Below are 27,509 nucleotides of genomic sequence, written 5' to 3' on the forward strand. Positions count from 1 at the left end.
GTTTTCAGCATTACATTTCTATGCTTCTTTTTCCTCCAGTGGTACTATCTCCTTTTGAAACACATTAATTATGTCATGAAATTATCATACCCTAATAGATCTATAAAAGACATATTTTTTAAACAAACAGAAAGGGAAAGAAGCTGAGGTCAGGCAGATCCAGCTAGTTAGGTATGTAGAAAAGGTGCATGGAAAGATATCAGCTGAGTTGAAATCAGGAGTAAAAGTAAAAAGACAAAAAGAAAAAAAAATAAAAGGAGCGAGAGAGAAATGACAAAGTTGATAAATGGGAAAGGTGAAAAGGATGTGAGTAATGATATGAGAAGAGTTGTTTCTGGAAAAACTGACTCGTTGAACAATGATTCACTCAATAAACACCTGGACGTTTGCCTTTTCTTCGTTGGATTTACTCAGAGAAACAGCTGGCTCAAGGACCCAGCCTCACTGCTGAGTTTCTTCTTGTGTTTTTATCTGTGGCACCATGTTATGACTGTTGTAAAGCCTTAAGTGCTTCTGGACTTTGTAATGCATTTGACATGGGAGATTTTTTTTTTCTCCTGTGCAGTTGCAACCTGTAAGCAGTTGCTCTGTGCCTGGGAAACTCTTTCAGCCTGAGAAAGTTACTGAGTATGACAAGCTCACCTCTGACTTTAAATAATGGGGACATTCAATTAGGCATACTAGGTACCTCACATTTGTGTATTTGTACTTCAAGTGATACACTGCGCTTGCTAGTAGTTGAACTTCCAAGCAGAGACACTAGCACTTGAAAGACAAATGCTTGACTTGTTTATAGGGATTGCACTTCTGACATCATGCCTTGAGTTACTCTGCACTTGTCTTGTGAAGGAGGACTAAAAATGTCATTAGGAATTTGTGTATGTGTATTTGGTTCTGCCGCGTGAAGTCTCGCAGTTTTAAAATTACTACCTCATGCTGGAAGCACTCCTCAATCACATCCAACTAGTTAATCTGCATGTAGGTCACTTAAAATCAACATGTTTCCGAGAAAGTTAATTTCCCTCTCCTTACCATATTTATTTAGAAGTCATCAGCAATGAATTTTAATGCTTCATTCAAAATTGGATTTGAGCTGTGCTCTAAAGATAACTCACTGCTAGCAGACAGCTTTGAGAAAGTCTGAATCATTCTGAGTGCATGACGAAGGGAGAACACTTGTGTTTTAAAGCATGCTGAAAGCATAGCCTAGAGGTTTTTTCCTGGAGAAACAAACACTGATTTCGAGGGAAATGTGTGATCTGAAACACAAACAGAAGGCCTTTTCCCAGAACTGTACACCTTTGAGCTGCAATTGTTCCTAAACACTTCATTCTTTAGATGCATAATTCAAAAAACAATGTGCTGAACAAATAATAAATCAGTGTTCAGAGCAATCTGACAGACTGAGGAAATTGAAAGCAGAAGTCAGAACCTGGATAAAAAGTAACATTTCTCAAGACAATAAAATTAGCCTGTCCAAAACTTCTGAAATAAACATGATATAAAAAAGTGAGATACAAAAAGCATAATATTTCAAGAACAGAAATTTTTTTAAAAAAAAATTCCAAATATATTTTATTTATTATTTGTTTTACTATTGTCCTTTACAGGCCAATTGATTTCAGTTCCCTCTACTGCAAGTGTCATAATTCAGAGACTAGTGGGGGCTAGTTCCCCTGAAAGGCTGCAAACACAAACAGACATGAAATATGGCACACAAGGGAAAGGAATGATTGGATCCTTTATGAGATAAGTATCTGGAAAAGGGCAGACAGACTGATTTGCCTAAAGTTACCCAAAGTAAAGTTTTAATAGAGCTGAAACATAATTTGAACTTTCCAACGTGAGGACTGATGAATTATTTTCATAACTTGGCTGGGTCCTTTCCATGAAAGGGTCTGCTGTGAAAACAAGCCACCTTTATGTCCAAATTCTCATCTTCTGGATGTGAATTATTCCTGTGACTAGGCAAGTAGCAAACACGAGGCCCATGCCCTCTCCTGTCCACCTGCTCTCCTGCAGAAAGGCTATCTTTCCCCTGTGGCTCCAACCCATGCCCTGCATGTTCTTTTCTCACAGCCTGACCGAAAAAAATTAAATCAGAAAGAAAATCGCAAAGGACATAAAAATATTGAGGACTGTAAATTGCCTTGGAGCTACCTTGCTTCCTTACAGGGCTGCTGTTTCATACCACACCTAGTCATTAGAATCAATAATTGCCCATGCAGTTAATGTTTGAGCTGCTGAATCTCTGAGGGCAAGTCTGAGGAACTATAAACTGGATAAGCACAGGCAGACATCCCCAAGCTGTGCAAAGGTGATTCCCACAACTGAAAGAAAGAAGCATTTTTAAAGCAAAATAAGCTTCTCATGTTACAGGTAAGGGGTGATCTAACTGACATTTCACAGAAAGATTTTAATAGCTGAAGCAGGGGTTTTGCTGAAGGATTTTCAGGCAGTGTTAGGAACTCAGCTGTCTGTGTAAAATGGATGATTGCTTTGCTAAGGCTTAGTCTGGTTTATATTTGATTTGGATCAATTTCCTCTGTTTTCTCTTTGCTGAATTTGAACATCTGAAATCAATCAACTAAAGAAAATAATATTTTTTTCCATGGAACCAAATACTTGTGATTGTTACTGATCTTTAATCTCCAGGAATATTCTTTGTTCTCTGAATGTTTATTATTGAAAGTCACAGGAATATTTGTATGGTGGTTATCCTAGAGATTTCTCTTCAGTCATGGGAAGCGTGAGGGATTATTGGGGATAGAGCACTGAGACGAAGCTGAGAAATGAAGGAGAAAATATGGCTCCGGTCCTCAGCCAGATCTCAAGCTGCTTTTAGTTAAGCTGATGCTATTCTAATCCTGAAACTGCCTGTTACTGAAAACTTTTATATGAATCTCTATATACTGGAACTCTATTCTGAGTGACAGAGGAGTACGGATTTTGGGGCTTTGGCCCTTGGCAATGAGACGGTTCATGAGACTTGGTAACAGTTTCCACCAAAAATAAGTGTTCAAGGACTGATCAAGACTTGCAATAGGCACCATAAATGGCATGACATAAGGAAATGATGTTTATGTTCAAAGAGAAGAGAACATCAAAGACACTTGTCATGCAAACTGTGAAATGGCTGCATTTCCACTGCTGTGTTTGGTAGTCAGATCTGGGCAGGAGAACCTGGCCATGACACAGTCGCATTTAGCAATTAATTTTCCAGTATTTTCCGTCCCCGAAAGTAAGCCTTGTAAGGGACACTTGTAAGTGTCCCTGGAACTTTCTCCTCTCCTTGGTAGGTCCTGCTCCTTCTCTTTTCCCTGAATCCAGACCATGGTACCCCAGAGCACCCCATACAGTTTTTTCTCCCTTTGGATGGCCTTCCCCAGTACTTTTAGCTCCCTGGTGTTCCTCCACTGCTGTTGGCAAAGGGACACCTCCAGCCATGCCTCCTCCAGAGGGGCAGACAAAACCCTGCTGGGAGGCCCTGGGCACAGACTGCAGCCTTACAGGAGGGAGAGCAAGCGCCTTGGGTACTCTGTCCCACCTTCCACCCCAAATTAACAAGGAATGAGTTTTCTGAAGTTCCCACAAGCTACTAAGTGGAGCTGAAACTGGCCAATATATTCAGAAGAGAGTGCAGGAGAGGAGGGGAGGGGAGAGGTTGTGTAGGCAGAGGAACTGAAAGAATTTTCATTGACTGTATAACCGGAATATCAGCAACACCTTTGGTTCAAAGTGTCCTTCCAGGAGGTTCAAAGTGTCTTCTCCTTCTCTCTGCCCTGCCTGTGCCACCTCCTCTGGCTTCAGGAAGGGCTCACTAAGGAGGTATCACAGCCAAGCCTCTACAGAGGGCTCAACTTCAGCCCTTGTCTCCTGACAAATTGAATGATTTTCCTGATCACTTCTGGCTTGAAAAGCATGTCATATTATTTTCTTCCAGTACCCACAGAGTTATCTCCAGGCCAAGGGAAGAGCCCAGTACTTTCAAAGGGTGTGATTGCACACACGGTGTAATCCAGCTCAGAATGGGATCTGGAAGATGAAGTCCTTTGGCATGTGCTAGAATAAGTGTTGGAGAGAACAGCAGTGTGGCTGGCAGTTTCTATATTTACAGGTTCCCTCTTTGTTCAGCCATTGAGGAAAGAAAAGGAGGTATGATGGGAAGCACAAGCAGGAAGGCATCTGGAGGGAGCTGTGCCTCCACACTGAGCTCTCCCCATGGGAGGCCTCCATGGGACAGAGCTGTGGAAGGATTCAGTGTGAGCCATATAACATGAAGCACCACTGAAGATGGCAGCACAATATGACAGCTTCGCCTCTGTCCAGAACCGGCCTTATCCTCTTGGTTAAAATCTAGAGGCAGTGAGGAAATAGGATTGCATTTTGAGAAAGCCATCTAGTTTTCAGGAGGATGTAACATAAATTGTGAAAGTGTGTGCTCAACATTTCTTTCAAATTTGAGGCAGAGAGTGCTCCTTAGACTTGGAAATTTTGTTTCCAGTAGCCACGTTTTAGGGGGTACAGACTCCTGAGGCTGCCTTTGCCTCTGCAATCTGCAGGAAGCAGTTGGTTTTTTGGAGCCAGAATACAGACACCTCAGGATAGTCTCTGCAAGACCTTTGTCCTGTGGTTATAGCATTTCCTGTGAACATCTCATTGCTTTCAGTAAAGCAGAAATGAAAATAGGCTTGTGGTACAGAATCATGACAACAATGCAGTTGCACTGCTTGAACTTTTGTGCCAGGTTCAATCTCTGACAACTCTGGAGCTCTCACATGTTGCATCTTTTGCACTATTAGGCACAACCTGATGAGCACTGCCTTTCTTGAAGCCCAGGGGTAGCACTGGTCTTGCCTTTCGTGGGCAGAGCTGCACCTGCTCCTTCGGGGCTCGCCCCTCAGCTCTCTCCCTGCGGGTTCAGAAAAACTCAGCGGTTGCCGTAGTTTGCAAATAGACTGGGACAACTCTATGGGGCTAAAGTGACTGTCATCTCTTTGCAGGAGCTGAAGCAAAGCATATTCCAGTATGCTTAAGCTGTGTGGATTTCCATTTCTGCTTCTCATTCACTCGGTGAGTTACAGTTTTCCTTTGTTTATCTGTGGGCAAATGGCAAAGGCTGCCTGCGAGCCTCTGAGCTCCGACCCTCAGGGTGCCAGCTCAGGCTGGCAGTGGTGCCAGAGAGTGGCTGCAACTCTGGGTGTGGGAGTGTGTCCTGGGCACATCCGTGTGACCCCACAGCCAGATAATCTCAGTCAGCAGGAAAAAAAACTTCGAAAAGCCTAGGAGGCACCAATTTTGCTTGTTTTGCCTCTTCTACTTCCTCTTTAGATATCACTGTTTCCAATACGTGAATTTCATGCTAGGAAAGATTCAAACATGCTGTAATAAATCACCAGAGTGAAAACATCAGTGTCATGTGTTCTACATTATAATCCATACATATGCTGACATACTAAATTATTCTAAGGCATATAATGGCTCATAGTTTAAACTGTGCATAATAATTACCTATCCTTGTTAATTGGTTCCTGTGAATCTCTTTTCAGAGAGTTTTCTGGAACTGAAATGTACTAATTATACTCTTTATGGGTCTTATGTATTAAATTCAATAGATTTATTGATATTTGTAAAGACTACAGCAGTGGTGACTTCTATTTCACAATTGAAATTAACAAAAAAGATTGAAAAAAATGTATCAAATTCAAGTTCAGTAAAAAATGCCTCAGAATATGGACACCTTGAGGGGATCCCACAGTGAGCACCTCTTTTTCCCTTCCCATTTCACAAGCTGCTGCTTGTGGCAGTGCTGCCCACCTCCCCCTCCTTCCCTGCCATGAAACCACTCTGAAGGCATTATGGCATCTTCAGAAGAGATGCCAATAGATCTGGACCTAGAGGTAAAGCCTCTTTCCCCTTCAAGCTCGAGAACAGTGATTCATGCTGTAGAAATACGTTTGGAAACATTTATGGTCCACATAAAGTAATTTTAATCAACAGAAGTGGTATCGCTTACTTGCTTCGTAGGCTGCACTTTGAACTTGTTGGATTTTTATGACATCAGCCTTTGTTCCTCCATGGCAGGGAACATGATAAAGCAAAATCTGTCCACAAAATGGCCCTGGGGAAAGCCTCCAGGAGCCGGGCTGTGCCAGCCTGTGTGACATGGGAATAACCACAGAGGGTCAGACTCAGGGTCCTGATACCTGGTCCCTGGCAGAGGGCAGCAGTCAGCATTTTGCAAAAATATTGAAAAGTAGCTGAAAAATGCATTGCCCAACTATCAGATTGCATTTGTTGATATTCTTGTGCTGACACTAGTGTTCACTAGCATCCCTCCCTCTCCTTCCCCAGCTCTCTGCTTTTCCTGTTGTCAAAAGGATTCACAAAGCCTTGTAGGTGATGGGGACAGCATCTCTGGCTATTATTAAGAACAATATGTAATTACTGAAACACTACTTGTGACACACACACAGCAGTGCTTTAGGGTGAATTGTGCTGAACTTAGCTAACGTTTTTGTCACTGGCAGAATTAGGCTTTCCTTGGTAATATGCAGCCTGTGCTTTTCTGTGAGAAATTGAATAGCTGTCCCAGCAGCCATAGGATCAAATCCAGAGGAAAAGTCATGCAGCAGAGAACACACACTCAACTCTGTGGTGTGATGGACAAGGTGGAAATAGTACTCTAAATCTGTAAAGCAAAATAAATTAATTTTTACTGTGGAAGAAAAGAAACTTTACCTGTGCAGCCAAATAATGGAGTCTAATTCTGACAGGCAGATCTGCAGGGTTGTCAAGATAGGTGGTGAAGAGAGGGAATTTGGGGAAGCTTGGTTTTGCCTTTGAAGAAACAGGTGAATCACAGTGTGAATTGTCTTGTGTGCAAGGCCTGCCCTGAGAGGCTCATTTTTGCCTTGTTGTTTTTTTTTTTTTTGTTTGGAAGTGAGAACAGCCCTGAAATCTTAGGGCAGAAGTGTGAGGGTCTTTGGGCACTGGGTAGTGTGTGGTTATAAAACTCCTAAAAATTTGGCAGAAAAAACCCCGATGTTAAGACATTGCTAGCCATTAAGAAGAAAACAGAGGCTGAGACAGCTTTGTAAGACATTTTTGCCATCAGGTAAAAGCCAAAGATCTGAAGGACATGTTTGTTCTCTCTGTGGTTTGCTTTCACATGCAATTGATGTGAAGACACACCGCTCAAGTGGCTTATCCAGATGGCTGTGGCACTGAGGGAGATGGTGTAGGGACCATGGGAGGACCACCTCATTCCCATACAAAAAGTATTTGATTCACTGGGGAAATTACAAAGGGTGCAGCCACAGCTCCTCCCCATGCCCAGGTTTGATGTTTGGTTTCCAGACACTTGTTTTCATAGGGCTTTGTGGCTCCTGGATGGGTCGTGGGTGGTCCCACTGGGGACAGAGAGGAGATCTAGCAATGATTTTATGAATTCCCTTTTGCTCTCAGTCTACATGGATCTATTTTCTTATTGTTTGCTCTTGAAGGCAGATCCAATCTCATGTAATTATGTGGTGGTCAGAAAAGGGCAGGGCAGAAACTCTTTCTCTCAAATTAATTAATAAATCATACTGTTCTAAAAAAAAAGTACATACACTAAAGAACCTGGACATGTTTAGTGCAAACCTGGAAGAGTCTCTGCCATTGTACAATAGCAAAATAGCTTGCAGGAGGCTCAGTGGTGGGGAGCTGGTGTTTGTGTGTGGTGGCAGCAGACACCCCTCAGCTGCTTTCCTCCATCCCCCTCTGTCTCTCTCTCTCACAGGCTGTGTGGCTCAGTGTGGAGGGCCTGAGTGTCAGTGGGCCTCTGAAGGACATGGACTTCTCTGTGCAAGAGGGAGGGGGTCCACGCATCCTTCACCAGGTAATCAAGGGTCTTGTGTTGTCCACTCTGGTGAAAACCCCCACAGCCTGCACACACCACGTATGAAGTGTTGTCTCTGTGCTGGTGGGAAGAACAGTCCTCCAAGAGGATCCAAAATTAGTTTTTAATTCCTCTCTCTGGGAATTCAAGAGTCTTCATGTAAAGAAGAGGAGACAACCCCCTCTCAAACACATTTCTAAGAAGATACCCTAAGACAGGGATTAATAAAACCAGCATTCCTGGAGAATTTCTTTCCATGTAACTTGTGTCATCATTTTCCTTTGACTCTGAGGTTTTCCTCTCAAAGCCATAACCACAGAAGGACAGATCCAGCTCCCAGGCAAATGGAGGATGTGTGTCATTTTTTTCCATTCCCATGCTCAGACAAAGCTTGTCCTAAGCAGACGTTTGCTTTGGAAACAAACTGCAGTTGGGATTTCTTGCAGCATTCAGGAAATAATGTGAAAACTTCTCTGCTGAGGATCAGAAAAGAGCAGACTTGTTTGAGCAGACTTGTTTGGAATATCATTCTCCCAGCCAAACACATTGTTGGCAATAGATTTTAAAAGTCACAAAAGCATGAAATTATTTTTAACATGGTGAAAATGCTGAAAAAATGACGATTTTTCCCTCTGTTATTTTGCCATTGTAGTTCACACTTGAGCCACCTGCTGTGAGTTTCAGAATGTCTGGTGAAAAAGCTGGAATTATTGACATTGAGCCGAAGACAGGCATCCTGTATATCAATGGGTCTCTGGACTGGGAGACCAAGCCAGTGCACAAACTGCAGGTAAAAACTCAATGAAAAATAGGAAGGGAGAAGTATTCAAATTCACCTTCTTTTGGTAACTTAATACTAAGAGAAATCTGTTGAAATTTTGAATCCTTCATTTTGCCTATGTTTACAGGCAGATTTTTCATTTTTAATATCAAGATTTGCTGGAAGACACATAGTTTTGTAGCTCTCAAAGACTGAATAAGAACATGCTCCTTAGCAGAAGAAGGCTATGTTGAGAAAACAATTGTGATGCCAACACCAACCTTTTACCTCTCCTAATCTGAGAGCAATACTTGACTGGAGGTAAAATCTAGCCTCATGAATGAGCTTCTCTTGTTATCCCTGAAGTCTGACAGGGTGAATTCCATATCTAGAGTGGAAAAACAACCCTATTGTAATAATTTAGAAAGCTTATAATATACATAATGACAAACTGAGATTACCACAATTGGTTAGAGCATGGTGCTAATAATGCCAAGGTTTGATCCCTGCATGGGCCATTCCCATCAGGGCTGGACTTGATGATCCTTGTGGGTCACTTCCAACCCACAGTATTCTGTGACTCTGTGAAACAGTATGAGTAAAATACATTTATGCACAGAGGCACAGATCTAACCTCTCTATAATGATAACAGCAGAAAGCTGTTTGGCGCTTGTTGGACTCTAAGAGAAGAAAAAGCTTTGTGTGCTTGTCCTACTATTACACCCTTTTCGTGAGAATCTCACTGGTGTAAACACTGTTGAGAACGGAGCAGTGGATTGGCAGTCTGTGGGTCTCAGTACAGCCTTGTCCTCCTATAAGAACCATGTCAAAAATGGTGTTGTCTTTTTCTGAGGCACTAGCAGCTGAGAAAGAGAGGATCATGAGAGGATCAGTATCTGAACAGACAAAGTCCTTGATGGTTTTTTAGCCAGCCTTAGCAGTCTTTCTGAAGACTAGCACTTCAGGTTTCATGGTTTCACACTATCAGCTCTAAAGCACCCTTGGATTGGAATTAGAGAGGACAATTTTCTAGCCGCAGAAGTTAATAACTCTAAGCATGTGAATCATTTATAGACAAGAAGTGATGACAGAATGAAGAAATTATGCTTGGTTAGGCATAAATAATCATGATTTTATCTATTACGTGCAAACAAAATGAAGTGTGACAGATATAATATATCTGGTGCTTTAAAGTTAAAGAAGGCTGGAAAATAAGTCAAATTGTTTGGAAAAAAAGTCATTAGAATTGAGAATTACTTTTTCTTTACTAACCCTTATATCAGACTATTTATCTGATTTATGTTTATAACAGCAATTAGTTATAAATGCTATATCATGTTGAATTTTCTCCTTGTTTGCTAGAAAGTATATATTGCTCTTTAAATAAAAACATGGATTCTAAGCTGTGCAAAAATACAAGTAGTCTGCTGAAACTGGAAGTGGGAAATTGTCCTCTGAAAAGTGTCACCCGAAACAGGAGTGGGTTATTTAGTTTTGTTGGCATTATATACTGTGGCAAATTTTTGTCAGGGACCTACAGTGACAAATTTGTCCTGGTATGTGGAGCTACCCAGTGATGGCTCTGACCAGATTTGCATCACAGTAAGAGTGACCTGGCATCGGACATCCTGATATTAATTTATGCTTTTTAGTTTATCTGAATGATAATATTTCTTTACTGTTCCTTCTTTTTTCAAATCAGGTGGAAAGTCTGGATGCAAGTGGAAGAATTGTTCAAGGTCCAAACGCTGTTACAATATATGTGGAGGATATCAATGACAACCCACCAAAATTTAACCAGACAAGGTACTTTGGAGTAGTGAGGCAGAACTCTCGTCCAGGTAATTGCCACCATAATTAAATATTATCATTAATAGGGAGGTAGGTAAATTAAGCAGGAAGCTGAAGTGATTACTATATATGCTGGAAAACATCAGGTTTTTTCCCCACAGAACTGTACAAAAAAGGGATGAAAGCCTCTATGATATAATGAAAGGGCAAAGAGGTGACCACCTTGTGGTCTAAAGGGTTGAGTGCAATCAGAAATATTTTTTAGTACTTATTCTTTTCAAGTATCACTTAACAGGCAAATATTGTTGCTCTCTCCACTGCTCTGAAAAAAAAAAAAACCACCCCCCAAAACCCCAACCCTTATGCTAGAAGGGGTTTAAAATTTAAAGGCTACCAAAGAATACACAGAAAGAGAATGCTAAGACTATCTGAATCTTTACATATCAGTGAAAGAAAGTGCCAGGGTAGATGTGGGGTATGTGCTTACTGTGACTGAAAATAGTCACTGAAAATAACTTCTCAGAAAATGGGTTGAACCTTAACATTTAGAGAAGAGTCTTAGATTATGGATTGCAGTGATCCATACCAGTGATCCATCAAGGAGCAGTTTGAGACTTACATCTTGGAAATGAAACAAAGGACTCACAGCTGTTATTGCTGTGACTATGGACTCAAGATGAAACTTTTGCTAAAGAATATGCATGTAAACCTCCATGGGGTCAGAAAATCATTCTGAAACATATTACTGTATCCTTAACTGCATCTAAGTCAATAAGATTTTGAATGTTGCACTGGTGCTCAAAAGGTAAGGGTTGAGTTACATTACTGTGTATTTTTTTCACTATATGATTGTTCTTTTATTATATCTGTGTCACAGGTTGTATGCTGCTTTTATCAAGGTTATTTGAGTTTAATTGATTTGTGTAAGAGCTGCAAAGTGGCCTTAAGGAGAGATTCCAGTGAGCTGAATTCTGGATTCAGGCACTTTTGTGTGATAGATAACTCTGTGCTGATATAACACTGTCACCTTCTTCATCAACTGGTCACCCCACCTAGGTGATCCTACAAAGCAGAGCTGGTGGAGGGTTGATCTGTGGGGTGGCATACAGCAGTGTGACCTCTCTATGTGGCTTCCCATGAGAGATGCATTATGGAACAATGGTAGCTCCCCATAAGTTGCTTTCCTGGTTTGAGAGCTCTGCTTGAATGGATTATGTGTTGATGTTCAGTCTCCCCTCTTACCACTGTTTCTTCCCCCATCCAAACAGGCAAGCCCTTCATGCGTGTCTATGCCACTGACCGTGATGATCCTACAACTCCCCATGCACAGCTGTCATACAGCATTTTCCATCATTTTCCCAACCCATATAAAGAAATGCTTTTCCAGATTGATAATGCAACTGGAGAAATCTCACCAAGCAGGACAGGTACGTAAAAAGATTCTTGTTTGCAAAGAGCAAGCACCACTCTCCTGGAGTGTGCATAGGAACAAAACAACACAGATCTGATGCTACATTCTGAATAAATGTAATCAGTGGGACACACTCCACTAAAGCCCTGGTTTTAGGGAACTTGTTTTTTGCCCCACCTAAATTCAAGGGAAGCTAACAGAAATGGAGATTGAGATCTAAAGGTACACTGAGAAGAGAGACAAATCCTCTGGCCATCAGGAGTACACTGTGTCATATCTTGGAATCAATTCTCTGTCTTGAAATCTAGAAACCCAAAAGCAGTAAAATGAAAAATGCAAAGAAAGCTCACCTGGACATGTGATCCCGATTAACTTGCAGTGATTTAGAAACACCCATCTATTCTGCAGGGCTGAACAGGTGCTTAACTGGGGTGAGGGCTGTTCAGTGATGCATCTGCACAAAATGAGAGCACAGCACAGAGGTCAGACCTCATTTGATTCCATCCACATGATGCTGTGCTGCATTGTTCAGCGAACCCAGAGGAAGTGGCTTGCTGAGGTTTGTCCCAAAGGACCATCTAAGGGATAAGTCTGAAGCAGCTAAAGAGCCATAGTGCATGTAGGAGGCAATGGGCAGATGAACAACCCCCACAGCCTCTGTGTCATTTCTCTTGGCTCTTTGCTCTATCTCTAGGCTCTTATTACTTGGATCCTCAAAAGCAGGATACCTTCACACTCGTTGTCTCCGTGAAGGACATGGGAGGAAAGACAATAAATGCTTTCACCAGCAGTGTCGATGTGATCATCTTTGTGAGGGAGAGCCTGTGGAAAGCTCCCCCCATCATCCACGTCAAAGAAAACTCAACTCAGGTCCACCCTGTCAACATCAGCAAGGTAGGGTCCTTGGCCACACTCCCTGAACTTCTCTTTGTTTCACACAATTGTTTCCTCACAACTAACTGTGAAGCTGTCCCCACTGTATCCAACACCAGGTTTTTCAGAAGGACTTTAGCAACTCCTAGTTACTTTTTTAATGTGGCATCCTTTGCAAATGATTGTTAGTGGAGGTCTCATTGACTTTTTGTTAGCATGAAAGTTAATTGTTTGAAGGTGACTGAGATACAGTCAATACAAACACTAGAGTGACTGGACTTTGCCTTTCAGTTTGGGAACGAAATCCAGCCATGGCTCCTCCAGGCTTTGAGCAAACCAAGAGTTCTTTGGAGCTTATTTTGAGGTTAGCTTCTTCCACCTGCAGAAGGGCAAGGCAGGGGACCAGCTCCGCAACAGCCCTGCTGTGGGCAGCCCCCCACACTCAGGGACACCTGCAGTGGCCAATTTTGTATCATATAGCACAATTGCCACATCAAGAGCACCTAGAAAGGACTGAAACACTCTCCTCCACATCCTGCGTCTTTGCACTGTTCCTCTTTTCACAGCTCAACCACAAAATATTTTGCTGATAACTGCAGACCAATAGCAGTGTATACATCAGTACATATTAACTAACAGGCCAACAGTCTTTCAGAAATATTTGACTTTGAAAAATGCCTTGGCAATGACACTCCCAATGCTGTCATCCCCTAAACATGGCAGGATTCCATGGATCCTGTTCACAAGACTAACTGGCTTGGTGCTATTCCCACTGGTCTCAGTGACAGCCCAGGGAAATCCAGAATGAAAACAGGTGGAAGGAAGACTAACATGTAACAGTGCACCCGTTGGAGAAACTGAGGTAAAGTGGATTCACCATACAATTCAGAGAGCAGAGGTGGATTATCAATCTGATTTTCTGCAGTTCATCCCAACAGCCTGCCAAACTGTTAATTTTCTGGTTTATGAAGCTAACAGGAATGTGATTATTTCTGTTTGTGGTCCAGAAATAATCCCTCCTAAATCTCAGTCTACACATTTGACTTCCTATCCTGACTTTTTGTTTTTTGGGGTTTTTTTAGGTGCAGTCAAATGAACCAGGTGTAATTTATGACATTTTTGAAAAAGAAAAGCTGCCAAGGCTCCCATTTTCCATCAGTGAGAATGGGGATATTTATGTGACTGAACCATTGGACAGGGAAGAAAAGGATACTGTAAGTAAACATATAAAACTTCACTGATGGCAGAGATCACAGCAGGAAGCTAATTATTAGTGTGGGAATAAATATGAGAAAGCTCAGTGGAAAGGAAGGGGGAAGGGGAAGATAGATGAATGCTTTGTTTCTTGTCCCTTTTGTTTGGAAATGATCTGAAATATATGTGAAAGTTCATCCACCTACTATGCTATGAACAGTCTTCAGGTTCCTACCCTAGAGTGGGTCTGGCAGCAGCAATCACTGCCCACAGCACAAGTACAATGTACAACATGGACCAGCTGTGGCAGGGCTGTAGGTGCACAGGGAAGAGGTAGGTGATGGCAAGTGTGGAGTGCAGGAGATCTGGAGGTTTCAGACCTACTTCAGACCTTAGGGACTACAGATTTTAAAATCTTTTGAGAACTCAGGCCTGAGAAACTAAGGGGTGATGGAAGAGTTCTGATTTAAACAGAGAGGAAACACCGAACAAACTCATGAAAGGATGTTTCATATTCCCTTAGTTACATACTAAAATGCAAAATGTTGTCACAGTGGGCATTCAAACCATCTAATTGTTATATTTTTTTTTGGCAGTATACATTCTTCGTGGTGTCCAAAGATGACACAGGAGAACTGGTGGACAAGCCTTTGCAAATTCATGTTATTGTGGACGACATCAACGACAATCCCCCTGTGTGCCAGCAGGACCTCACTGTAGTTGAAGTTCAAGAAAATGAAATAGGAGGTAAGAAAAGAGCTTCTGTTAATTTATATACCTCACTGTAGTCCTATTGTTTTCAGCTGTGTGTGAATGAAGCTAGAAATTCTGATCCCAAAGACTGAAACGTGGCTATCCCAGGGAAATATTTTCCTGTGCAAATAGATCTCCTGTTTTCCCTCCAATAATTCCTGTGGAAAGTATTTAAAGAACCTGAGAAGGATACACTCAGAACACCTACATTAAAAATGTTGTTTCATTTAAAATATATAACTGCATTTTCCCACAACCACAGATTTGGGTAACTGCTTAGACTATGTAAAAGAAAACACCTCTTTTATTACCAATACAAGAAATACTGTTCTTAAAGTGGTACAAGCCCAGCTACCCTCATCCAACTGCTTGTTCAGCATAATGTTTTTGACTTCAATGGACAGTTACACCATTACCAAAATCTGTCCAGTATCTTGACATTAGTTATTTGGTTTCAGGACTGAAGAGTCTGCTGTTACAATCTTTTGGTACCCTGACCCCAAACCAGTATGTTGGGATGCTAAAGGGAAAATCTCCCAGAAGTGAAATTGTTGTGTCTGTTGAAGTGTTTTCCATGCAGCTTTATTTTTACTGACCCTCTACTCTTTGCACTGGTGTCACTGTTGCCACGTTGTACTTTTGTGGAGAGACAGGACCACTGAGTTATCTGTCTGACTCTACTCTACCCTGCTACAGGAAGTAATATTGGCACTGTATTTGCCACGGACATGGATAAGAAGGACACCCTTAACTCTCGTCTGCGGTTCCAAGTCCAAAGTCAGGAACCTGAATTTCCCTCAAAGGACCTCTTCTATATCCAGCAAGACACTGGGACTTTGCAATTAACTGGCCGTTCCTTAAGCAAGCGTGAATCAGCCAAGTATTTCTTGAAGGTCCTGGTGACAGATTCAAGTATGTAATGCCTGCTGTTATCCATTGGAATAACTGTCCACACTGGCATGACTTGTGTTCAGTGTCTAAGGGGTGTGGGAGACAAGGAGGATTTGCTGAACAGGCAGTAGCACTGAGAGCTGTCTTGCTTTGGCAGGGTCCTTACCCTGTTCTTGAGATGCAGGGAGATTAATCATGATTCATAATGCAAGCATGGAAGGGAACCAGCTCTAGGACAGAATGTGGCTAAATTGGGAAGCTTTTTAACAAGTACTTCAGTAAGAGATTTCCTTCCACAGGGGGAAAAAATGAAGAGATCATGATTGTGGTTTTCCCCCAGATCTTTCAAAGGGACTTAACTGAAAAAAAAAAAAAATCAAGAAATTAAACACAGCTGCTCAGATAGTCCAAATAATATTTTAAAACATTAAGAGAAAATTAAACTGAAATTAAACTTCAAAAATAATCTTGTCCCTTATGTAAATTGCCAGAAGTCCTTTGTGATTCACTAAACAGAAAGGAAATCAAACTCCATACCAAAGCTTAAAGCTTTGTGCTGGAGTCCCTACAGTCAGGCAAAACTTGTGCATGAAGGAACTGGCATGTAAAGAAAGCCGTGTGACATGTCTGTAAACGAAATCACATCATTTTGGCAGATGATGGAAAGCCTTCCAGAGGGAGAAGCTGGTGATTTGTTTTGGATGCTTGTTTGAATTCCGTCTAAACAATGTTGTTTAGAATTTTCCTTAACTTTCAGCTCATGAAGTATGTTCGTAAAATACCAAAATCCATCCATATATGGATATATTATGCTTTTAAAATCACAACTTGCCATTGCTATGGGTGCTGCTCAGGTAGTGGTTAGATTTACATGGATCCTAAGTTTTAGTCTGGCTATAACAAAACTGAGGGTGTTGCCTGATGACCAAGAGGACAAGGGAGCATTAACAATCCAGGACTTACTTTTTGATATGGAAAAGTGATACTGAGATGGCTAACACAATTCATAGCTATCATCATCCTGGTAAACAGATATGGCTTAAAAAAGTGAGGGAAAGGAAACAGAATGGGACAGTGTTGAAGAGATTGGGAAGATCAGTGGTAAGACAGAGAGTGATGTTGTCATTGGTTAAGAGATATCTGATATAAGAACTTTTCTCTATTTAGTGCTTAGATTGGGCAATCTGGCAGTGCTCACTTTTGCTCACAGTGAACCCTTCTGGAGGGAAGTTATTTTCAGCAGAAAGGCTGGTGTGACGTTGTTTGTCTTTTTCCATGCAGAATTTGAAACAATCTGTGATGTGGAAGTACATGTCATCGACATCAATGATCAAATTCCCATCTTTGAACAATCAGATGTGAGTATTTTCAACATCATTTTGGATGTTCCAATAACTTTTGACAAGTGTTTGAGCATACCTTCAATGTCTATAGAATACTGGGGGGAAACTAGCTATTTACAAAACAAGTAACAGTGTGACCAACTAGTGGAAATAAAAGCTAATAAAATATTGCTACAAGTCTGCACATAAGCTCCATCTACGCAGTGAGCAATGGGACAGACTAACAGCTAATTATGAAATTTGCTCAGTGGAAAACTATGTGTGCAGAAAGAAATTATTCTATTAAGGCAGTTTATTCCAGAAATGCAAGTTCTGAAGGGAGAAGGGGAAGAAAAGGCTTTCAGATTAATCAAACTAAATGGAAAAAAGCTGGCATCTCCCAAGTACCTTTCCAAAGACAGCACTAGTGTACCCAAAACAGCCAGAAGGTGAATGAGAATCAAAAGCCCTATGTGGTTTGGCCAGAAACAGTGGTCCAGTGATCCATGCCCAAACACATACCTGGTTCCAGGATGGGTGTCAGGCTCTTGCCTTTTCTCTGGTGGACGTGCTGGCATCTGGCAGAGACCTGCAGGCATTTTGTGACTTCTGTCTTATGGTCCAAGCCTCCTGGCAGATGCTGGGGTGGCTGAAGTACACACACATTGGTGTCCCAGCTGCCACCATTCCTGCAGGCCGTGTAGGTGGCGGGCTCAGGAGAGTTGTCTGGCCTGTCAGGCATAGTTGTCCTTTCAGGGAAGCTGTGCTGGTTTTTGGGCCCTGCAGACTGCATTGCCCAGTTCTCTGTTGATGGCAATGGCAGCACAGTCACAGCAGACAAGGTGTCTGCATGGCAGGTTCTACACCACCTTAAGGTCTCAGTCCAGAACCTGGTCTCAAGGTGATGCTTCTGGGCAAGGGCACACATTTAAAGAGAAGAGCTGGGATACCAATGTGGCAACAGCCTATGGTGCATGAAACAATCAAATATTTAACAGTGAGTGGCCAGGGTGCTCACAGGGTACAGAGAAGCTGTACTATCCCTGCCCTGTGATCATGGGCTGGTTTTGACAGAGAAGCTAAAGATTTGGGACTGGTGCTGTACTAGTGGCACTGACATAGATCCCATCACCTACGATAAACAGCTGAAAAAGCTTCCCTCCTTCATGTGGCTGCTGTGGGTTAAAATACATCCGTGCATGTGGGTCGCAAGCTTGTGGTGGTGCTGAAGTTTTTATCCACAAATGGTGCTTGGTATGTCATGTTTCACTGACACCTCTCTCTCTTCAGTATGGCAATGTGACTGCAGCAGAAAATATCCCAAAAGGAACTGTGCTATTAGAAATTCAAGCTACTGATGGAGATGAGCCTGGCACAGGGAGCTCCCACATCATTTACCAAGTGAAGGAAGGCGATCCAAACAACACATTCATCATAGAGACAGACTCTGAAACAAACCGAGGGTTCCTCAAGGTTAACAAGGTGAATAGATGGGTTTTATTCTTCTCCTTTATTGTTACTTATTTGTCATACACAGTTACTGCCCTGGTACTGATTTGTGGGGAGGCTGTTGACTGGTGGAGGATGAGGACACCATGAGCATTGTGCAGACTGCAGGAGGCTCCACTTTTGGACTCAGGCTCTGTGCTTCTGTAGTGCTCACACACCCCTATCCTCCTGCCTTTGCTGTGCCCTCACCTCCCACCACCAGCAGCAGCTCCCTCCACTGCCTCTGCTGCTGGCTGCTTCTCCAGAAGAGCAGGTTCTGGCTAATGAGTTAGGTCTTTATGCACCATAGAGAGAAAAAGATGACATGATTTGAGTGATTTTGCAGCAGCATTTCTGGACAAGAGAAAGCCAGCTAAGGCTTCCATGGGCTGTGGTGGTAGTGGTGGGCTGGACGGGGCAGATTCTGCACCCTGCAGTTGCTCTGGCCACTGGTGGCCTTTGCAAAGCAAGGTGCAAGTGTTGTCAGCACGTCTTAGTGTCAGCATGGAGAAACTGTTTGTTCCTGAGGAGGGAAACATTAACTGTGAGCAAGCCAAGGACAGCATGTGCTGCAGTAGGTGATAGAGCCCATATGCTGAATGCTGGAGACAGGAATATAAGGAACACTTTTTGCTGCATCCATAAATTTCAATAGCAAAATTGCTCTACCTCTGAAATTATCCTTCTGGAAGGTGCTTGGACTATGGGTCCAGCAAACCTGTCACTCATTCTCCAAGGAGTGACAGACTGTGTGCATCCAGCTCGTGTGCTGCCAGCAGCCCAAGCACAGGCAGAGGCAGTGTTTGGTGGACCATCTTCAGCCGCATTTTTTCCCAAGGAGGCAGCTGTGAGAAACTCAGTAGTGTAACAACCCTCGCATGACTTTTGGCACCCGAAGGTCATTTGAGGCCTTCTCATACAGAGCTATAAATACAATTTCTGTAAACAGGATATTGCTACTAAACAGTCGGGCAGGTGGCAATATTATTAGAAAATGCAGTTGCTGAAGAGGCCTCTAAACAGGCATATGGTTTTATTTAAATTGACCATTCCCAGCATAATTTTCTCTTGACAGGTCTCCCTTATTTTGCCTGTATTTGGGATGCAACCTCCTCCTTGAGAAGAGGGGCACTTTTTAGTTTCTCTTTGGAGCTCCTACAGCAGCAGAGACATTGCTTCAGGAACACTTTTATTTTCTAATTCATCCAGGCTCTTGATTTTGAGACGACAGCTGTGTACAACCTGGTGATCAACGCCACAAACCCTGAACCGCTGGTGCCAAGTGTGCAGTACAACTCAAGCTCTCTCACCACGTTTAAAGTTTTTGTAACAAATGTGGATGAGCCACCTGTTTTCCTGGATCCAGTTTACAAAACAGAAGTGTCTGAAGACATTGCCGTCGATACCTTGGTCATGATGGTGGAGGCCTATGATCCTGAAGGGGATTCTGTACGGTAAAAAAGAGCGACTGTGATTAATTAATTGAACTATGGGTTTCAAAAGTTTCTCTAAAGGAGGTGCAAGGAAAATATGCTTCCCAATGCTTGGCATATGGAAAAATACTGCTTTTACAGAAGTCTTGTCTCCTAGTAGAAGGTGGACATGTGACCAGTGACCCACCTGCAGCAGACTGCTGCGTAGTGCTTTTCTGACCAGAATTCTCTCTGTGCTGTGACAAACATCAGCCTTGAGACAGAACACCACAAGGGAAGCAGGCTAATTTATATCTTCAGGAAAAAGGTAGAGCTGGATTGAGAATAACCAGATTGAATGTCCTTAATGCCTTTATCAAAAAAATGAAGCATATACTGTGAACCAGTAGGAGAGTAGCTGCTTTTCATGTCACACAGGAAACCACCAAAATACACAACCTCAAGTCTACAATTGAAAAATAATTTGTTTTCTTTCCTAGCTGTCAGAGATGACATACCTCTCTTTATTGTGGATGCAACGCTCTGTGCAAGACAACTCCTGTGCTGTGCTGCATGGTGTAAATGTAGCTTACACAGTAGAGTCAGATAGAAGAACTATTTGTGACTTTTGCTGTACAATTCCCAGCTGGAATGCTGAACAGATCAACTCAAAATAAACAGTTCTTGAAGTTTAACTAGAATTCAGCAAAACACCAAGTGGTTAATAGAGTTGTGTAATATGACTCTTAGGCCTCCTGTGGATTCTTATTCCCAGAGATTTCTCATCTGGCTTTCTACTTGTCCCTGATTTTTGGGAACTTATCATGTTTGGCCTTCTGTCAAACTAGTTTGAAAGTGAGCCATATAGTCCAGAAGCTCTGGGGGATGATGACAGGGACATATGACAGGAATTCAGATATACATAAACCACATTTCTACTAAAAATAGGTTAAAGGGCATAAAATAAAAAGTATAAAAAGTAGAAGATGTATAAGCCTGCTGTTTCTACTGTAAAGGGTATTGAAAGAACAAAAACACTGAATGAGAAGGTCGTGTCACCTTCACTCAAGCCAAGTGCCTGTGCTTTAACTGGGTCATATGTTCATGGTTAAATTTGTATAAGTAAATACCCAGCAGCCTTGGTGATTTTTAGAACAATGATATAAATGCAATTATGTGGTGATGCTTAAAGCAGTCTCTGTTCCAAGGCTGCCCCAATGGTAGTTACAGGCTGCTCCAGACCTGCAGAAGATAATCACCATAGGTCACCTTGGGGTCCTGGTCCCTTCTTGATCCACCATAGGGTGCCTGGCTGCACTGGCCCCTCTGTCCCCCAGCCCTTGGCTTGTGCCCCCATCAAAATCAAGATGTGGGAGATGTGATGGGGTGAGACAGACATGAGGTTTGGACAAATCACACTTCTGGACTAAAAGCTCAGTGCCATCCCAGGTTCCCCATTTAGAAGGAAAGTGGAATTGCCAGTACACAGGCTGCAGTAGTGATGGCATTTCCATAGTTCTGCTCTTACTCCTATTCTGAGTGATTTTGGCCTCTCTTCCACTCTCTGTGTCTCCTGGTTGGCTGTAGTACTGTAATACTGTGACTTTTCCAAGAACCCTCTCTTTGAGTACAATTGTAATCAAGCTTCTTGCATAAAATCAACAAAGAAGTATTTGCTTTGTCAGAATTTTTTCCCAATTTGGAACAGTATATGTGATTATTTTGCCCTTATTTCTTTCCAAAGGTACTCCTTGGAAGGTGACGTGAGAAAATGGCTGAGAATTGATTCAGCCACTGGGCAGGTATACACTGCTGCCCCTCTGGATCGAGAAAAAGAAGAAATATACTCTATAGAGGTTGTTGCATCAGAACTAAGTAAGTGATAAAACAACTAAATATACACACAGAGAATACCCTGTCCTTATTTTTTTAATGAGGAATTATACCTACCCTGACTAAACCCATGAAAAGTACTAGAACATGTACAGATATAAATCCTGTGGTGTATCCTTAGAAGTATATATTTCTTAAGAATTTAAATTTCTTGCAGAAATCTTGGTGTTTTAGATAACAAGGATTAAAATAGCTTTCAAGAAGTTGAGCATGGTCTTACACTTGCTTGGGCCACATGGCATATAGAGAAGATTCAAAATTTTTCACTGTTTTCAGTATTAATATTTTCTGCCATTTTTTTTCTCTACATCTATAAAGGCTTTAGTCTTTCTTCTGAGTATGGTTAGGCATCCTGAAAACATGCCTGGAGAGTAGTTTGTAACCTTTTAGAGAATTTAATTTTATTATAATTAAAACTAATACTCTATCAAGTCTGAAATATATTAGGACTTCTAGTTCAAGCCATTAAAATCTTCCAATTTTGGCTTGCATTTTCTTTATATAGAAGAGGGGTGGAAAACTCAGGGCATTTCATGCTTAAGAGTGCTCCAAAGAGCACTGGAGTCACAAGAGCCACTTTGGATGTGACTGCTTGCCAGACATGATGGATATGACAGATTACTAGATATGATCTGCTTCCTTTCCCTTGCTTGTGTTCTGTAGTTAGCAAGAGCTGGTGGTAAATAAACCATGCTTGTTAAAAAGTAGTGGCAGCTACCACAAATCCCTCAGGACCTCCTGAGACCTTCTCTCTGCAACCTTCAGTTGCAACTTTCTGCAACACGGCCTCTCACTGCCTGTCTGATGGTGTACCTCTGTGACAGCTGCAAATGCAACAGCCCAGAGTGTGAATCCGAGATGTGCATGTAACTTTGCACTCTGTTAAACTCGACAGATAATGCAAATCAGAGATCCAGAGTGTCCTTGGTTCTACAATTGCTTGATGTGAATGACAACCCTCCACAAATAGCTACGGATCATCCCACTTTCTTCTGCTACCCGGTCAGTGGAGGAGAGAGAACTCTGATTCGAGCTACTGATGCTGATGAACAGCTGTTCTATTCAAAATTCACTTTTTCCCTTGCAAATGAGATGAATGCAAGAAATAATTGGGAAATCTCAAAATTCAATGGTAAGCTAATACAGCCATTCTTACAATGATGCTTGGTACTCTGGTGAATATGACAAATTGCAGAATTCCTTTTCACTCCTAATATTGTATAACTAGTGTTCCATAGAAAAAAATTAGGTTGTTGAGAACAACAAAGTCACTAATTATTTTTTTCAAGAGAGAAAAACCTTGTATGTTACAAGCTGTAATTTTGTGAGCATTTTTGAGAGAAGGAGCATGTAGGTATGAATTATGTGTGTGTTTAACGAACACGAATCACTGCTGAAAAAGAGATAGAGCAGTTTGCAATCTGTATATTTCTGACATTTCATGGGCAAAAAGAAGTCCTGCCTCACAAAGTGAATGGAGCTTTTTGAAGGGGACAATAAGCACACAAATAAATGCTTGGCTAATAGAGCCTGTCTGAATTAATAAAACATGTTTGATGAATTGTGCCACTAGAGAAAATTGGGTTGCCACAAACTTAAAGTTATGAAAGAATAAACAATAATTTAAAATTCAGGGCTTGGAGTAAACAGTCAGCTCTTGGAGTGAAGGGAGTTTGTTTGTGATTTTCCAAAGATTTTTTGCTGGGTTCTGCATAACTCAATATATACGGGTGTGCAATGAGGAGGCAAAGTTTACTCATTATACAAAGTTATTTGAGTAGGAACCAAGCGTGAAGAATTTCAGAACATTCTTCCAAGGCTGAGCTGGTTGAACAATAAAATTCACAGGTACTGGTAAACCCTGGACTCCCAAATTCACGTTTGAAATCATGGGTGCTGAGCTGGGTGTTAGGAGTCAGGAAGGAGACCTGTAAGCAGCTCTATGGACATATGAGATCAATTTATCAGCAGTATTCAGAAAAACAGATCAGATATTGAGGGTTACCAAGAAAGAACCAGAGACAAAATCTGAGGACATCATTGTGCCCCTGTGTAAATGCATAATTTCTTCAAGTTTTGAACTCTAGTCTATCTCCATAAAAATGCAGTGTAACTGGAAACAGGTTTAGATAGGATGACAAAGATAATCAGAGTTATAGAGTGGCCTGATATAAGGAAATGTATGGGAGCAGCAAAGTAAATGACTACTTTTTATCTTGGAAGACAGTAGGAAAAAGTACAATAGAGAGATATAATTTTATAAGGGTTCATCCTTTGCTCTCTCTTCCAGTGTGCAAACCTGGGACCCTCAGGTGAAGCTTGTGGAGTTATTTCCAGTGCAGATAGAATGAGGAGGTAGTTCACTTGGGAACTTGGTGTTACAGGGTGCTGTCTATGCAGAAATTTTCTACAAGTTCAAAGCAAGAAATTGCATCTTGCTCAAGAAGTCCCTGAAAATGTTTAAAGGGTGATAGGGCATTAAGAGAAAATAAAATACATGCTTAGTTTTTCATTGTAATCTCCATTTATTCTGGAGACAGGATAATTACATCAACAGACCTTTGATCTGATTGCAGTGGCTATTATTACCTTTTCCAGCTTTTAAAGAATCTTAGATGTGACAGTATAAGTTCACTAGAAGGATGGTTTATCCTACATTGCCTTGGGAACAATTTACTCTGGTTATGGTCTTTATGAGTATAGGGGACTATTTCTGGTCTAGTTGGGATGCTATCAGTGTAGCACTACTCAAGATCAGATTTGGTCAGGTGTAGAAACTAGGAAGGAGATTTTATAGCAATATTATGCTGAAGGCCAGACTTCTAGATATTCCCTTTTTACTTAATGTCTGCAAACCAATGACATCTCAGAAGACATAGAAGAAAACAGGAATTATTATCATGTGCAAAGCAGCCTTAAAATAAAGAACGCTTACAGCTGGTATAAATAATGAATTAACTTTCTTTCTAGTGCTGACATGAATGTCCCATTTCCTACTTACAGCTACTCATGCTTACCTGTCCCCGAAACATGCTAACTTTGAAGAGAAGACGTATGATGTTCCAATAATACTTAATGACAATGGAAATCCACCTTTGGAAAACAAAGTGAATCTTAAAGGTATTCTATGCCCAGAAGTATTAGCTTCAAGACAGCAATTACATTTATAAATACCCAAATATGACTACTAAACTTCTCATTAATCTCATTTTGCAGTAAGCATCTGCAAGTGTTCCAGTGAAAATTCGTGTTTTATCGAAATAGACCCGGAGCACTCCTGGCCAACAGTTGGGCAAGCAGTTGGGACTCTACTTGGGGTCCTGCTCATCATAGGTGAGTCCCCTCTTGGTTGGTTTGAAGCCAGATCTCTGAGGTATGATGGTGCTGCTGCATTTCTGACACTAATTCACTCGTTGGGTGAAGATTTGTCATGCATGTTGCAGAACGAGTGAAAGAGGGAAGATCCCATGATGGTGTACCATGATGGCTGCAAACTTCTAAGTTTTTGGTTGTAAGAAAAATATCCAATGGCACAGCAATCAGCTAGGACAGAAAAAAACTGCTGAACTTGTAGCATATTGCCATTTCATTGCTACTTACTGCCCTTTGCCTGTCAGGGAGCAGATTTGAGCTTTGTCTTGGGCATCCAGATTATAGTGAAAATGGTGAGGTTTCCTACTTAAGATATCTGTACCTATAGTTATCATTTTAGTCGTTTTAGTGTCACAGGTTTTACATCTTTCATGTTCATTCTAACACTGAGGAAGAGGAAATAAATTTATATACAGTGTAACAAACTCATCATGATTTTAAAAATCAAAATATGCATTTTATATATATATATACACATTTATATATTTTTATATTTATGTATATTTTATATATATATATGTATATATGTATGTATGTGTATATGTATGTATATATATATATAAAAAAAGAGGGACTTCATCTCAAGACAAAATTGACAAATCCCTGCTCAGAGGGAGGGGGGCTAAAGTAGACACTTTGCCATCTGGTCAGATCCTAGAGGAAATGTTTTCCTTTGAGGGAAGGCCTCTGAGCCCCAAGGCATCTTACCCTGCCTGGCAGTGCCTTGGGTCTGTGCTCTTGGTCCCATGCTGCACAGCCCTTCCTCAAAGCTGTTTGCTTCTGTTCAAGAGGTGAAGCACTGTGGATATTACAGTGCAGTGTCATGGCCCTTGCTGGGACATCTTTTCAGAAAGTTTACTCTTCCCTTTACAGACAAACACTCTCTGTTTTTCAGGTGCCATTTTAACCGGTGTGTTTTGCCACATGAAACACAAAGAGAAAAATGAAAAGAGCCATCCCAAAGATGCAAAAGATAGTGCTGAGCTCAACAGACTGGCTTAATGACTCTTTCATCAAGAGACAAAACCATCCTTTGGGTTGTGAAACAGCGAACTGTGAAGCTTCCACAGCCCAGAGGTGTGCTATCACAAACAGGATAAAAACATGCAAAAGTAGACTCCCAGGGGTTTGGCCTCACTTTTGTGTGTAATACTATTTAGTCACAAAACATAAAACAGCAGCACCCATTAATAAGCACATCAGCTTTCACTGAAGTAACTCATGACAATACCAAATGCTGAGCTCCTTCAGGGATCTATACATGGGACCAGTCTTCTTCATCTGACAGCTGAAGTAAATATGGACTTTATAGAGGACTATATTTTGTCAACCTGCACATATTTGTCTCTTTCCAACTCTGTAAGTCACTGAAGACTAGATTGGACTATAAGGTCCTACATTTGAAGACACCCCATGAAGTTGTAGGAATCTCTCTGACTCTCAGAAAAGGAGATCCCAAACTTATTGCAATCTGTAATTTGCCCTTGGTCATGCCTGCTTACATTGTGCTGAATTTTTACTATCAATGTGACATTTCAATTTTTCTTTTTTGATATCCCACAGAGTAAAACCAGTTTGTGAAGCACCATGTCCTTTCATTACTGTTTCTAAGTTAAAAAAACCCACGAAATTATGTGGGTAATATGCTGGTTTGACATATTGCTGCAAATATTGCTCTTGCCCCCTGTTCTATCTTATAAGACAAGAATAAAAATGTTCTTTAAAGATTTTAGTCCCTGCTTATTTTATAAAATAAGTAAAAAGTGAGAGAGTGCATGGGAGCAAACCATTGCTGCTTGGTTCTCTATTGTAACCCTTACTTTCACAGAATACAGATTAAAAATGGCTCTTAGGCCAGAGTGATACATGTCCAGCAAATTCAAGAGGCAATGACTGCTGAAGCCATTTCTATCCTAGTTACAGTAGAATGTATTTGAACCCAGGGTAACACCCAGAGAAAAAAGCCTTTCCCCTGACAGCATGCCTATAGAAGGGCATTTTTGGTGACAGTTTGAGGAGGGCTTTTCTTTTAAGTTATAAATAAAAGTTGACAAATATTGTGTTAAACCAAAAAGACAATATACTTTTGAAAACATTCAAGGAAAGGTCATATGGAAAAGAGTATATTTGTTTACCCAGGATTTTTCTAATGGCTTTTGCATGCAGCACAGAACTAGAAAGAAAAGAACATTTTCTTGGTAGCATTGCATTTATAATAGGTTTTCCTAGAATGCTGCCAGCAAAAACTTTGCTTTTGGGCTTCAGTAACACAACCCAATTGTTGTACCTCTTCCCTCAGCTTCCCCAGCTGTTGGAGCTCTGTTATTTGCTGGGGGGCTCACTGCTGGAATGTATTTATTTTATGATGGGAATGTAATCCATTATATTTGGAAAGTATGACATTCAGTTACGTCAGTGTGTCCAGGGATTAAGATTAGTATATTGTTTTATAAATAAAGGAGACAA

The 27,509-nt window shown here is 41.3% G+C and overlaps 1 protein-coding gene across 1 annotated transcript; it reads left to right on the plus strand.

The window, feature by feature from the left end:
* Positions 1-1,767: 1,767 nt before the first annotated feature.
* CDH17 (cadherin 17) lies at positions 1,768-26,784 on the plus strand. The gene is made up of 18 exons (XM_063391086.1): positions 1,768-2,379; positions 5,004-5,073; positions 7,784-7,882; positions 8,535-8,672; positions 10,346-10,484; positions 11,703-11,861; positions 12,540-12,739; positions 13,801-13,932; positions 14,509-14,659; positions 15,362-15,577; positions 16,838-16,914; positions 18,169-18,360; positions 19,576-19,820; positions 21,523-21,653; positions 22,567-22,803; positions 24,675-24,791; positions 24,888-25,004; positions 25,939-26,784. The coding sequence occupies exons 2-18, from the start codon at positions 5,029-5,031 to the stop codon at positions 26,043-26,045; spliced, it is 2,502 nt and encodes an 833-aa protein (XP_063247156.1). The 5' UTR covers positions 1,768-2,379; positions 5,004-5,028; the 3' UTR covers positions 26,046-26,784.
* The last annotated feature ends 725 nt before the right edge of the window (positions 26,785-27,509 follow it).

Source organism: Prinia subflava, chromosome 1, assembly GCF_021018805.1.
Source record: "Prinia subflava isolate CZ2003 ecotype Zambia chromosome 1, Cam_Psub_1.2, whole genome shotgun sequence".
Lineage (NCBI taxonomy): Eukaryota > Metazoa > Chordata > Aves > Passeriformes > Cisticolidae > Prinia > Prinia subflava.

Bases quoted from the DNA above. Each gene is read 5' to 3' on its own strand.
- CDH17 (XM_063391086.1), top strand. From the start codon at position 5,029: ATGCTTAAGCTGTGTGGATTTCCATTTCTGCTTCTCATTCACTCG. The intron at 13,933-14,508 runs GTAAGTAAACAT...TTTTTTTGGCAG, and splicing joins ACAGGGAAGAAAAGGATACT to TATACATTCTTCGTGGTGTC. The intron at 16,915-18,168 runs GTGAGTATTTTC...CTCTCTCTTCAG, and splicing joins CCATCTTTGAACAATCAGAT to TATGGCAATGTGACTGCAGC.